The sequence below is a fragment of the Bombina bombina genome, chromosome 6, assembly GCF_027579735.1.
Source record: "Bombina bombina isolate aBomBom1 chromosome 6, aBomBom1.pri, whole genome shotgun sequence".
Classification (NCBI taxonomy): Eukaryota; Metazoa; Chordata; class Amphibia; order Anura; family Bombinatoridae; genus Bombina; species Bombina bombina.
In genome coordinates this window covers 250,004,894-250,019,264 of record NC_069504.1, presented here as the reverse complement: position 1 = coordinate 250,019,264, position 14,371 = coordinate 250,004,894, and the positions used below count along the sequence as shown (strand labels likewise).

Below are 14,371 nucleotides of genomic sequence, written 5' to 3'. Positions count from 1 at the left end.
ATAGAATTTAGAGGACCTCTTGAATTTAGGCAAAACAGTGTGTTCACCATCCTGGTTAGACTCTTCTTCATTAAGTAATGATTGCAGGACTCTAACATCACACTGTTCCCCAAAACTCAATGTGTCCTCTTGCTCCAAACCTACTGTTGATGACCGAATCTGGTCAATCACTAAAGAATCCCTATGTGGGTTTAGTTTTTGAAAGTGTTTGTAAAGCGTCAATTTTCTAACCAGTTTATTCACGTCCAACAATGTGTTGAAAAGATTAAAACTGACAGTAGGGACAAATCCCAATCCCAGTTCCAAAACTTTCTTTTCTGTTTTATTTAATTCATAAGTAGACAAATTGATAATACTCATAATTACTGGATCTTTTACTTTTTCCTTAATGTGTATCCTCCCTTTGGAGTATCTCTTAAATCTTGCCCCCCCACGCCTCCTCTTCTGGGGGGCAAGCGAAAAAACCTGATTAGCCTGTGCTTTCTCTATGTTGGTAGTAGTATTGAAATTATTACTCACAGTTGTCTCAGGTTTTTGTAAATTATACTTGGAATAAGCATAAGGTTTCGCATTTTTGAGGATAGGTGCTATTGGTGTACCATCTTCCTTAGGCCTTACTGCTTGTATTGAGACTTCATGACTTTGTTGAGGTGTGTCAGTGCGGAGGGGATAAGGTGTATAACCAGTATCAGTATCCTCCCCTCCAGAACCAGAACTCTCTCCCTGTGAATCTGTTTCATTACCTGAGAACTGTATTCTGCGCTGACCTCTCCTACCCCTGCCTCTCTGTCTTTGTCTGTTGCCTCTCCTGTTACCAAATCCCCTTCTAGAGTTATATTCTCTCCTTCTGGAGAAACGTTCTCTACGATTCCAAATATATACCAAGTTATTATTGAAATCTGTTTGATCACGTATAAATTTGTTATGCTTTCTATCTAATAATAGTTGTTTTGATTCAGCTATAGTGTCTTGTAAGATCAGATCAAGTGCTGGATAATCTATCTCTGAGCTGCGTGAATTTAGCTCATTCTGAATGAGAGTGATCTTGTCAGTTATAACTTTAAGCTGAGTGGTCTTGTATTGTACTAATAGTACCATCAATCTTGCTGAACATTCTGATAATGTGTCATTCCACAATTGTATAAACTCTCTATCCTCAGTCACAAATGTGGGAAACTTATTTATGCGTAAACCTCTTGGAATCAAACCCAGTTCATTATATTTGTTTAACGTTATAATGTCCCACTTAAGTCTGTTTTCTTTAATCAATAGATCTTCCATGTCCTCAAATAAAGCTGTCAAGGTAAACTTTGTTGGGTCAGTGGAAAAGATGGCCTCAATTTCCCTTGTATGCTCATCCCTCTCAGAGGCAGTCTTTAATGAATAAAAGATATGTGCTTGTGCTTGCATACTGCTGTCAGTGCCGGTATTCATCATGAACCCCCAACGACGGAAAATGTTACCAATTAGACTGATGTGTAGTGAGAGCAGGATTCCATGCTCAGAATAATAATCATTTAATAGGGGGAACTGCACAACAAGTTCAATTGGTATATCGATATGATCAAGGTTCAAAACTTGAATGTCATAAGTGTAATATGAAACATTCCGTATCCAGAAAGTAGGGCACATATGTTGTTGTTAAACAATACAAAGAAAGAGTCTGTCTTACCACGTCCGGTCCACGGGTACGATCATATGGTGGTACCTTGCATTCAGACCGTAGTCCATGTCAATTTTCCCTTCCGGAAACCTCCTCCGATCTTGCGGTATCCAGGGTTTCCAAGCCTCCGTGAATTGGCTGGGTCCGTGACGATCACACCCTCCTCAGAACCATTGGTGTCTGCGTCCGTGCTCACTCAGGGGGAATCCTCAATGCATTCAGCAAAAAACAAGTCAGGAGCACCAGTAGATGCCAGTAGAGTAGTAATATTCAGACTTAGAAATATAACATGTTTTCAGGAAATGAATTATACCAGTGTTATGATTAATATAGCACCAATACATTGTGTTGTGAACAAGCGCATTATATATGAATAGAGATGACATTTGATGTTTATGTTGTAAGATATGGTAGCTTGTCAGCGATGAAAAGTGTTTGGATTGGTTAACCTGGTTGGCCAAATGGAGAAAGGATGGCCCTAGAAAAAGGGCGCGTTGTTTTAACATTTTATCAGCTTAGAGTACGGCTGTGAAGCCGAAACATGTCAGCTGTTTCTTTCATGTAATTAGCAAGAGTCCATGAGCTAGTGACGTATGGGATATACATTCCTACCAGGAGGGGCAAAGTTTCCCAAACCTTAAAATGCCTATAAATACACCCCTCACCACACCCACAATTCAGTTTTACAAACTTTGCCTCCTATGGAGGTGGTGAAGTAAGTTTGTGCTAGATTCTACGTTGATATGCGCTCCGCAGCAGGTTGGAGCCCGGTTTTCCTCTCAGCGTGCAGTGAATGTCAGAGGGATGTGAGGAGAGTATTGCCTATTTTGAATGCAGTGATCTCCTTCTACGGGGTCTATTTCATAGGTTCTCTGTTATCGGTCGTAGAGATTCATCTCTTACCTCCCTTTTCAGATCGACGATATACTCTTATTTATATACCATTACCTCTGCTGATTCTCATTTCAGTACTGGTTTGGCTTTCTACAAACATGTAGATGAGTGTCCTGGGGTAAGTAAGTCTTATTTTCTGTGACACTCTAAGCTATGGTTGGGCACTTTGTTTATAAAGTTCTAAATATATGTATTCAAACATTTATTTGCCTTGACTCAGGATGTTCAACATTCCTTATTTTCAGACAGTCAGTTTCATATTTGGGATAATGCACTTGAATCAATTATTTTTCTTACCTTAAAAATTTGACTTTTTTTTCCTGTGGGCTGTTAGGCTCGCGGGGGCTGAAAATGCTTCATTTTATTGCGTCATTCTTGGCGCAGACTTTTTTGGCGCAAAAAATCTTTTCTGTTTCCGGCATCATACGTGTCGCCGGAAGTTGCGTCATTTTTGACGTTCTTTTGCGCCAAAGATATCGGCGTTCCGGATGTGGCGTCATTTTTGGCGCCAAAAAGCATTTAGGCGCCAAATAATGTGGGCGTCTTATTTGGCGCTAAAAAATATGGGCGTCGCTTTTGTCTCCACATTATTTAAGTCTCATTTTTCTTTGCTTCTGGTTGCTAGAAGCTTGTTCATTGGCATTTTTTTCCCATTCCTGAAACTGTCATTTAAGGAATTTGATCAATTTTGCTTTATATGTTGTTTTTTCTCTTACATATTGCAAGATGTCTCACGTTGCATCTGAGTCAGAAGATACTTCAGGAAAATCGCTGTCTGGTGCTGGAACTACCAAAGCTAAGTGTATCTGCTGTAAACTTTTGGCAGCTATTCCTCCAGCTGTTGTTTGTATTAATTGTCATGACAAACTTGTTAATGCAGATAATATTTCCTTTAGTAATGTACCATTACCTGTTGCAGTTCCATCAACATCTAATGTTCAGAATGTTCCTGATAACATAAGAGATTTTGTTTCTGAATCCATCAAGAAGGCTATGTCTGTTATTCCTCCTTCTAGTAAACATAATTTTTTTTTTAAAACTTCTCTTTATACAGATGAATTTTTAAATGAACATCATCATTCTGATTCTGATGACTCTTCTGGTTCAGAGGATTCTGTTTCAGAGATTGATGCTGATAAATCTTCATATTTATTTAAAATGGAATTTATTCGTTCTTTACTTAAAGAAGTACTAATTGCTTTAGAAATTGAGGATTCTGGTCCTCTTGATACTAATTCTAAATGTTTAGATAAGGTCTTTAAATCTCCTGTGGTTATTCCAGAAGTTTTTCCTGTTCCTAGTGCTATTTCTGAAGTAATTTCCAGAGAATGGGATAAATTGGGTAATTCATTTACTCCTTTTAAACGTTTTAAGCAATTATATCCTGTGCCGTCTGACAGATTAGAATTTTGGGACAAAATCCCTAGAGTTGATGGGGCTATTTCTACCCTTGCTAAACGTACTACTATTCCTACGTCAGATGGTACTTCGTTTAAGGATCCTTTAGATAGGAAAATTGAATCCTTTCTAAGAAAAGCTTATCTGTGTTCAGGTAATCTTTTTAGACCTGCTATATCATTGGCTGATGTTGCTGCAGCTTCAACTTTTTGGTTGGAAACTTTAGCGCAACAAGTAACAGATCATGATTCTCATAATATTATTATTCTTCTTCAACATGCTAATAATTTTATCTGTGATGCCATTTTTGATATTATCAGAGTTGATGTCAGGTTTATGTCTCTAGCTATTTTAGCTAGAAGAGCTTTATGGCTTAAAACTTGGAATGCTGATATGGCTTCTAAATCAACTCTACTTTCCATTTCTTTCCAGGGTAACAAATTATTTGGTTCTCAGTTGGATTCTATTATCTCAACTGTTACTGGTGGGAAAGGAACTTTTTACCACAGGATAAAAAATCTAAGGGTAAAAACAGGGCTAATAATCGTTTTCGTTCCTTTCGTTTCAACAAAGTACAAAAGCCTGATCCTTCATCCTCAGGAGCAGTTTCAGTTTGGAAACCATCTCCAGTCTGGAATAAATCCAAGCCTTCTAGAAAAGCAAAGCCAGCTTCTAAGTCCACATGAAGGTGTGGCCCTCATTCCAGCTCAGCTGGTAGGGGGCAGGTTACGTTTTTTCAAAGAAATTTGGATCAATTCTGTTCACAATCTTTGGATTCAGAACATTGTTTCAGAAGGGTACAGAATTGGTTTCAAGATGAGACCTCCTGCAAAGAGATTTTTTCTTTCCCGTGTCCCAGTAAATCCAGTGAAAGCTCAAGCATTTCTGAATTGTGTTTCAGATCTAGAGTTGGCTGGAGTAATTATGCCAGTTCCAGTTCTGGAACAGGGGATGGGGTTTTATTCAAATCTCTTCATTGTACCAAAGAAGGAGAATTCCTTCAGACCAGTTCTGGATCTAAAAATATTGAATCGTTATGTAAGGATACCAACGTTCAAAATGGTAACTGTAAGGACTATCTTGCCTTTTGTTCAGCAAGGGCATTATATGTCCACAATAGATTTACAGGATGCATATCTGCATATTCCGATTCATCCAGATCATTATCAGTTCCTGAGATTCTCTTTTCTGGACAAGCATTACCAGTTTGTGGCTCTGCCGTTTGGCCTAGCTACAGCTCCAAGAATTTTTACAAAGGTTCTCGGTGCCCTTCTGTCTGTAATCAGAGAACAGGGTATTGTGGTATTTCCTTATTTGGATGATATCTTGGTACTTGCTCAGTCTTTACATTTAGCAGAATCTCATACGAATCGACTTGTGTTGTTTCTTCAAGATCATGGTTGGAGGATCAATTCACTAAAAAGTTCATTGATTCCTCAGACAAGGGTAACCTTTCTGGGTTTCCAGATAGATTCAGTGTCCATGACTCTGTCTTTGACAGACAAGAGACGTCTAAAATTGATTTCAGCTTGTCGAAACCTTCAGTAACAATCATTCCCTTCGGTAGCCTTATGCATGGAAATTCTAGGTCTTATGACTGCTGCATCGGATGCGATCCCCTTTGCTCGTTTTCACATGCGACCTCTTCAGCTCTGTATGCTGAATCAATGGTGCAGGGATTACACAAAGATATCTCAATTAATATCTTTAAAACCGATTGTACGACACTCTCTAACGTGGTGGACAGATCACCATCGTTTAATTCAGGGGGCTTCTTTTGTGCTTCTGACCTGGACTGTAATTTCAACAGATGCAAGTCTCACAGGTTGGGGAGCTGTGTGGGGATCTCTGACGGCTCAAGGAGTTTGGGAATCTCAGGAGGTGAGATTACCGATCAATATTTTGGAACTCCGTGCAATTTTCAGAGCTCTTCAGTCTTGGCCTCTTCTGAAGAGAGAATCGTTCATTTGTTTTCAGACAGACAATGTCACAACTGTGGCATACATCAATCATCAAGGAGGGACTCACAGTCCTCTGGCTATGAAAGAAGTATCTCGAATTCTGGTTTGGGCGGAATCCAGCTCCTGTCTAATCTCTGCGGTTCATATCCCAGGTATAGACAATTGGGAAGCGGATTATCTCAGTCGCCAAACGTTGCATCCGGGCGAATGGTCTCTTCACCCAGAGGTATTTCTTCAGATTGTTCAAATGTGGGAGCTTCCAGAAATAGATCTGATGGCGTCTCATCTAAACAAGAAACTTCCCAGGTATCTGTCCAGATCCCGGGATCCTCAGGCGGAAGCAGTGGATGCATTATCACTTCCTTGGAAGTATCATCCTGCCTATATATTTCCGCCTCTAGTTCTTCTTCCAAGAGTAATCTCCAAGATTCTGAAGGAATGCTCGTTTGTTCTGCTGATAGCTCCGGCATGGCCTCACAGGTTTTGGTATGCGGATCTTGTCCGGATGGCCTCTTGCCATCCGTGGACTCTTCCGCTAAGACCAGACCTTCTGTCGCAAGGTCCTTTTTTCCATCAGGATCTCAAATCCTTAAATTTAAAGGTATGGAGATTGAACGCTTGATTCTTGGTCAAAGAGGTTTCTCTGACTCTGTGATTACTACTATGTTACAGGCTCGTAAATCTGTATCCAGAGAGATATATTATAGAGTCTGGAAGACTTATATTTCTTGGTGTCTTTCTCATCATTTTTCTTGGCATTCTTTTAGAATTCCGAGAATTTTACAGTTTCTTCAGGATGGTTTAGATAAAGGTTTATCCGCAAGTTCTTTGAAAGGACAAATCTCTTTCTGTTCTTTTTCACAGAAAGATTGCTAATCTTCCTGATATTCATTGTTTTGTACAAGCTTTGGTTCATATAAAACCTGTCATTAAGTCAATTTCTCCTCCTTGGAGTTTGAATTTGGTTCTGGGGGCTCTTCAAGCTCCTCCGTTTGAACCTATGCATTCATTGGACATTAAATTACTTTCTTGGAAAGTTTTGTTCCTTTTGGCGATCTCTTCTGCCAGAAGAGTCTCTGAATTATCTGCTCTTTCTTGTGAGTCTCCTTTTCTGATTTTTCATCAGGATAAGGCGGTGTTGCGAACTTCTTTTGAATTTTTACCTAAAGTTGTGAATTCCAACAACATTAGTAGAGAAATTGTGGTTCCTTCATTATGTCCTAATCCTAAGAATTCTAAGGAGAAATTGTTGCATTCTTTGGATGTTGTTAGAGCTTTGAAATATTATGTTGAAGCTACTAAGTCTTTCCGAAAGACTTCTAGTCTATTTGTTAACTTTTCCGGTTCTAGAAAAGGCCAGAAAGCTTCTGCCATTTCTTTGGCATCTTGGTTGAAATCTTTAATTCATCATGCCTATGTCGAGTCGGGTAAATCTCCGCCTCAAAGGATTACAGCTCATTCTACTAGGTCAGTTTCTACTTCCTGGGCGTTTAGGAATGAAGCTTCGGTTGATCAGATTTGCAAAGCAGCAACTTGGTCCTCTTTGCATACTTTTACTAAATTCTACCATTTTGATGTATTTTCTTCTTCTGAAGCAGTTTTTGGTAGAAAAGTACTTCAGGCAGCGGTTTCAGTTTGAATCTTCTGTTTATGTTTTTCATTAAACTTTATTTTGGGTGTGGATTATTTTCAGCAGGAATTGGCTGTCTTTATTTTATCCCTCCCTCTCTAGTGACTCTTGCGTGGAAAGATCCACATCTTGGGTAGTCATTATCCCATACGTCACTAGCTCATGGACTCTTGCTAATTACATGAAAGAAAACATAATTTATGTAAGAACTTACCTGATAAATTCATTTCTTTCATATTAGCAAGAGTCCATGAGGCCCGCCCTTTTTTGTGGTGGTTATGATTTTTTTGTATAAAGCACAATTTTTCCAATTCCTTATTTTATATGCTTTCGCACTTTTTTCTTATCACCCCACTTCTTGGCTATTCGTTAAACTGAATTGTGGGTGTGGTGAGGGGTGTATTTATAGGCATTTTAAGGTTTGGGAAACTTTGCCCCTCCTGGTAGGAATGTATATCCCATACGTCACTAGCTCATGGACTCTTGCTAATATGAAAGAAATGAATTTATCAGGTAAGTTCTTACATAAATTATGTTTTTTCACCTTTTCTCCAATTTTTCCAACCAGCTGCTGTCAAGTATCGACTTATGCTGACAGAGAGTCACACAGTGTCAGCAAAACGCTTTTGAAGTTTTATGTTGTAGCTATTTATGCTGGAATAAAAAGCTACTTTTTCATCTACCGGTGCTCCTGACTTGTTTTTTGCTGAATGCATTGACGATTCCCCCTGAGTGAGCACGGACGCAGACACCAATGGGCTTGAGTGTCTCCTCCCATCTTCACACCGGATTGGTCCGACACTAAGCAGGGCTAATACGTCACGGCAATTGCGACCGATGGAGAGCACTGCACGCGTCTGAGGAGGGTGTGATCATCACGGACCCAGCCGATTCATGGAGACTTGGAAACCCTGGATACCGCAAGATCGGAGGAGGCTTCTGGAAGGGAAAATTGACACGGACTATGGTCTGAATGCAAGGTACCACCATATGATCGCACCCGTGGACTGGACGCAGTAAGACAGACTCTTTCTTTGTATTGTTTAAGAACAACATATGTGCCCTACTTTCTGGATACAGACTGTTTCATATTACACTTATGACATTCAAGTTTTGAACCTTGATCATATCGATATACCAATTGAACTTGTTGTGCAGTTCCCCCTATTGATTGAATCTTTTACAGGAATCAATACGGCTGTAAAAATATCCAAAGGACATGTGCCACTGGAGGGCCGGTGCTAGGATTTTTGGCCACACATGCCAGGATACATTTTGCCACCCCAGCAAATTACATACCATCCCATTGCTAGTTAAAGTGACACTAAACCCACATTTTTATAACGTAATTCAGATAGAGCATCCAATTTTAAGCATCTTTCTAATTAACTCCTTTTATCAATTTTCTTTGTTCTCTTGATATCTGTATTTGAAAAACAGGAATATAACTTAAGGCTAACTTCAAATCAAAAAGTGGTAGTGCTGCATAGCAAATCAATCAGTGGTAGTGCTGCATAGCAAATCCAACAGTGGTAGTGCTACATAGCAAATACAACAGTGGTAGTGCTGCATAGCAACTTAAACAGGGGTAGTGCTGCATAACAAATCAGACAGTGGTAGTGCTGCATAGCAAATCAGACAGTGGTAGTACTGCATAGCAAATCATACAGTTGTAGTGCTGCATAGCAAATCATACCAGAGAGTGCTTATTTCTTGCTAGTCTATTAATCCTATTTTTGCACCCTGGTGCCTACCTGATCAGTTTGGTGAGAGTGCTTATTAACCTAAAGATTTATATAGATATATATATATATATATATATATATATATATATATATATATATATATATATATATATATATATGTATAAATACTATTGAAAGGAGTATACTAGCGCTAAAGAATTATCCCACAATACAAAGGTGTGGAGAGAGTTAATGTGTTATACAAAATAGATAGAAGAATATGGCAGTAAAGATCTAATAGTCTCAGAGGGTAGTAGCGATATTAGAACCCAAATGCTAATAGTAACACCAAAGATGGAAGCAATAGGATATGTATATGCTGAGGGAGTGTCAATTACAGAACAGATATAATGTACACATTTAAGTAATGCTGCTATAGATTGATATAGTGTAACCCTTTCACTATAAAAGTCAAAATTTATGGGTGTATATATATATATATATATATATATATATAAATATATATACATAAAAAAACACAATTTGTTGAAACTGACTGTGAGCATAAAAGGTCAGTAGGTTGGGACTTGGGACTGGGAGAGCTATTATGTGAATTACCTAGGATTACTGCACTTCCACAGCCATCACACAGTAAAGAGAGCGCAACCCAGGCTAAACCCAGTCCTCTCCACTGGCCGCAAAATTATGTGCAGCTCATAGCAGGACAGTAACATAAAAGCAACTAGCAGCATTGTGGCATTGTGGCATCATGCAGGCGACAGGCCACAGAGACTGTGAGACACTGTCACAGACAGGACAGTCAGTGTTTAGGTTAAGAGCGGGAGCAGGCACTGCGGTCTGCTATCAATGATGATGTCAATCCAATGATCCCATCCACTGACTACTAATATTACCCGGTGTGACCACTGACCCCACGGTTCCCACCTACCTACCTACCCCCTGTCCTTAGTTGTCTGAGTCAAAGTGAGATTGACTGAGACAACTAAGGACAGGTAGGTTAGGATTTAGGATGAACGAGGCCTTCAGTGCCTGTGCCGCTGACCATTAAGCTGCTTTGCAAATGCCGGCAGCCAGGCTGGGGGCACCCTAAGGAGGCTGCCTTTCACAAGCGCCGGCCCTGAGCCACTGCTTCGTTTTGTATTCTGATCCTCACAAAGGATCCAAATGTACATCCCTATTTCATAAATAGAACTTTTCATGTTTTCAGCTACTTGAGTGCAAAGGGTTTCAATGCACTTATATATGTCTAAATGTGTTTATATATATGTATGACTAAATGTGTTTATATATGTATGAAGGTTTTATATGTGTATATATGTCTGTAAATACATCTGTACACACAAATATATATATATATATATATATACACGCATACATATTTAGACATGTATATGTATGTATCTCTATGTTAAAGCCCTTTGGCTGCTATTTTTTCTAACATATGAGACTTCGTAACTTTGAGCCCTTATAACTTTTTATTGCAATATGTTTTAATAATTTTATTAGATAATGTTATTATGAGGGTGGCCAAGTGCAATGGCATGCCAGCAGGTAAGTTACAACATTAAAGGGCCACTGTAAGTAAATATTTTCTATGCCTGTTACTAACTAACTACCCCAAATACGCTTTTTATCAATAGCATTTCATTAACATATCTCTACCGTATATCAGAAATCTTGTCTGCAAATTTAATTGTTTTCCAAACCCACTCCGTGGGTATCCTTTGCTCTGTACCAATCCGTTTACAATACCTAGGTTTCAAAATGGCGCTTTAAACACAAAGTTATTGGTTTACGTATTTTGAACATGCAGTGCTGAAAATAGTGGGCAGGATAACGTGACATCATCGGCGAATAAAAGATATAACTTTTAGAACGTTATGAAACTTCGTTTTGGAGAAAATATAGGTCAGTAGGTTTTAATTAATGTTTATTAACTTTAATATGTTAGTTGTTTAGCTTAAACATTATAACAGAAAGTAATCCTTTAAGTTATAGAGCAAGTTTCAAAGCTCTAACATAAGCTGTTGAATTTTTTTTTTGCATAAACCAAGATGGCTGCCTGTAACATGTGACCATTTTTCTCAACACAAACAATTTTGACTTTTGACCACAATACAAATTTATAGAGCAAATTTCAGAGCTCTAACATAAGCGTTTGCAAAACAAACACATTTTCGAATTTTTTTTGTGTAAACCAAGATGGTTGTGCGTCCATAATCCATTATGCAAAAGACTTTGTTAAAAGTAACTCCTTTATTCAAAATATAAAAAATTTAGCATGTCAACAAAACAAGGTAGTGTAGACCAGCAGACGGGCAGACTGATGCGTTTCGGCTGGCTTCGCCTTTATAGACAGTCATTTAGAGTCTCCATATTACGCATAGTAGTGCTCACCAAAGTTGCTAATAAACATGGCAAAACTGAATGATTTTTATGAAATGGATTTTGTTTTTTTACACTTAATTTAATATTATTGTTAACCATTTTGAACAGTCCAAAATGGCTGCCCAACCACATGACTAATCAACTTCTGTTAGACAAATATGAATATAGGTCATAAGATAACTCTATAAACAAAATTTAAGTGTTTCTTATAAGCGGTTTCATAGAAGAAGATTGAACGTTTTTAAAAGAGTACATACAAAACAAAATGGCCACCACACTGTGCAATATATGGCTTTCATATTGCACACATTAATGTTCACTATAGAGCTCTACAATTTGCTAAAGTTTGATGAAAATTTATTAATGTTCGTATTCAAGATGGCGAATGCACAATGAGCACTTTCACTGCTATATTGCCTTTCAGGTTCATGTCTTTACGTAATCATATTTCTACACTAAAAGTTTAATAGTCTAAAATAGTGCAAAAACAGCAAATTACGTAATTGAATGATGATAAAAGGGTTAATAGCTTACGACAGCCATTTTAGTTTTGTAAAAATTGCTGTTTGAAGACACTTGGTTGGTGACCTTGCCAGGATCGCATATGCAAATTTGCGCTCCATTGCACTCAGCGATTTCACAGAAGAAGCTGTTTGAAGATTTTCGCAGAATGCAAGATGGCTGTGACATCATGTGACTGAGGCACTTCTCTTGAGCAATAGCAAATCTAAGTCATAGCAGCAGTGAGCACATTACGTTTCAAAGTTGTAGCATAAGCAGTTCTATAGGAGAAGATTTTTAAGCGTTTGTCCAAATTAGTGGCAAAAAGCAATTTGGCTGCCAGAGCATGTGACCTATGAGTTCAATGTTGCATGAGATGTAGCAGAGCAATAGGCTGTATCAGCATACCAGATTTCAAGAGCTTAGCACTAGCAGTTCAAGAATAATGTGAAGTAGAAAAAGCGGTGGAATAATAAAAAAATAAAAATAATAATCCTGACACTAACAATAGGTTGTCCAGCAACTACGTTGCTTGGTTACCTAAATTTCAGGCGGAAGTTCTTATTTCAGAAATTGTCAGGTTGAAAATATTTGATGTAAAAATGCATATTATTTTTTCACTCCAAACTATAATATGTTTACTAAAAACTCCAGAAGCAGTTGTTCAGATAGTGTGAGGCTTTAGGGAACTCCGTATAATATTATTACATCTCTCATGATCCCTTCCATTCTTTTTTCCTTTACTTCTTTTGTGTGACTAAAACCTAATCCAATTAGTAATGGAACAATTTTGCAAATAAATAAAATGCAAATATAAAGTAATTTTTTTTTTCTTTCATTCAATATAATAACATGTAAACTATAAATCGTATACATAAAAGGTGATGCAGTTTACATTTTTTTTTAGATTTGCACTTTAATTCATAGTATTTTCTTTTTTCAGCATGCATTGTCTGACAAAGCTATTGTGAAAACATTTGATCCAAACACTACATGCTTGCAAGAATGTATTATCACTTGCTTTCAGGATGCCTACTTTGTATCTGAAAGCTTTGATGAAGCCAAAGAAAAGATGAGGTTTGTATAGTTATTTGAAAATCAGAAAAAGAACTGTCTGTTTAATATTTATTGTTATGGTATGTTACTACTGTTTTTTTTTTTTTTTTTTTCTTTTTTAGGGAGTTTGCCAAGTCAATCAACCGGCCATTCTCAGTCTACTTCAATCCTTACACTCAGAGCATTGAAGTCCTTAAAAACACTAAGAGCATTGAAAATGTTATATACAATTTAAGAAGTGACTTGAACACAGTGTGTGATGCATTAACCAAAATAAACAAATATTTGGGAGTATAATATTGGTATGATAAAACATATTGGACTAAATTACAAGTGGTGCGCTAATGTTAGCGCAGGTCGCGTAAGCAATATCGTGACCATGCTAACTAGCTTGCATATTATAGGTTGAAAGCAAATAGTTGTGCTTGAGCGCAGACTAAATTTGTGCTCAATGGATTAGCGCGCCTAAAGACTTAAGGCTCGATGATATATTGTTCACCAGCTCAAACCTTCTTTTTCTCGCTGACACTCGCAGGGCTGCCCCGGTGCAATGATTGTAAAAAAGGGGCAGTCCCTGTGAGTTGCGAGATGGCTCCTATTAAAAGTAATGGAGCTCGCTGGATAGGGAAACTTCGCTCCTTAGTGCGAAGTTAGCAGAGAGCAGGGGGAGCACTTTAAAATTAAAATCCTGCAGCCAATATAACTCACATTACGCTGCTTTCTGCTTATAGCATCTTACATTCGCCTATATGTTCGTATGCATTTGTTTTTCTATTGGGGTTATAAGTGTTCGTATTGTTTTGACAAAAGGTCGCCACATTTTAGTTGTCGAGAAAAAACTGTGATATCTGCAGTGCGAAAATCTTTATAGAATTACGCTGGGATTAGTGAGACATTTTCATATACGCCCATGGAACGCCCATGTTCAGCCCATTTTACGAAAAAACAACAATTACGCTTTGCATTTTGTATTTATAAATTCAAATTTCTGTGTGATTTTTGCACATTCAGTGTACTACAATTACAATTTACGCTGTGAATATTTAATTTGATTTATTCCTGTGTAAATTAGATACTAATTTTACGTTTTTGTTAACATACGATTTTTGGTGAAGAATTTTGTTACGATTTTTGATGCACCTTAACAATACAATTTTTCCCTGCTTATTTTTGT

At 37.9% G+C, this 14,371-nt stretch overlaps 1 protein-coding gene across 1 annotated transcript in view; it reads left to right on the top strand.

Moving 5' to 3' along the window:
• Nucleotides 1-13,494, top strand: part of TPH2 (tryptophan hydroxylase 2) — a 688,548-nt gene extending 675,054 nt beyond the window's left edge. Inside the window, exons 11-12 of the mRNA XM_053716778.1 lie at nt 13,085-13,218; nt 13,320-13,494. Coding sequence (XP_053572753.1) covers nt 13,085-13,218; nt 13,320-13,494 — 309 coding nt within the window. The remainder of the gene's footprint in view (nt 1-13,084; nt 13,219-13,319) is intronic.
• The last annotated feature ends 877 nt before the right edge of the window (nt 13,495-14,371 follow it).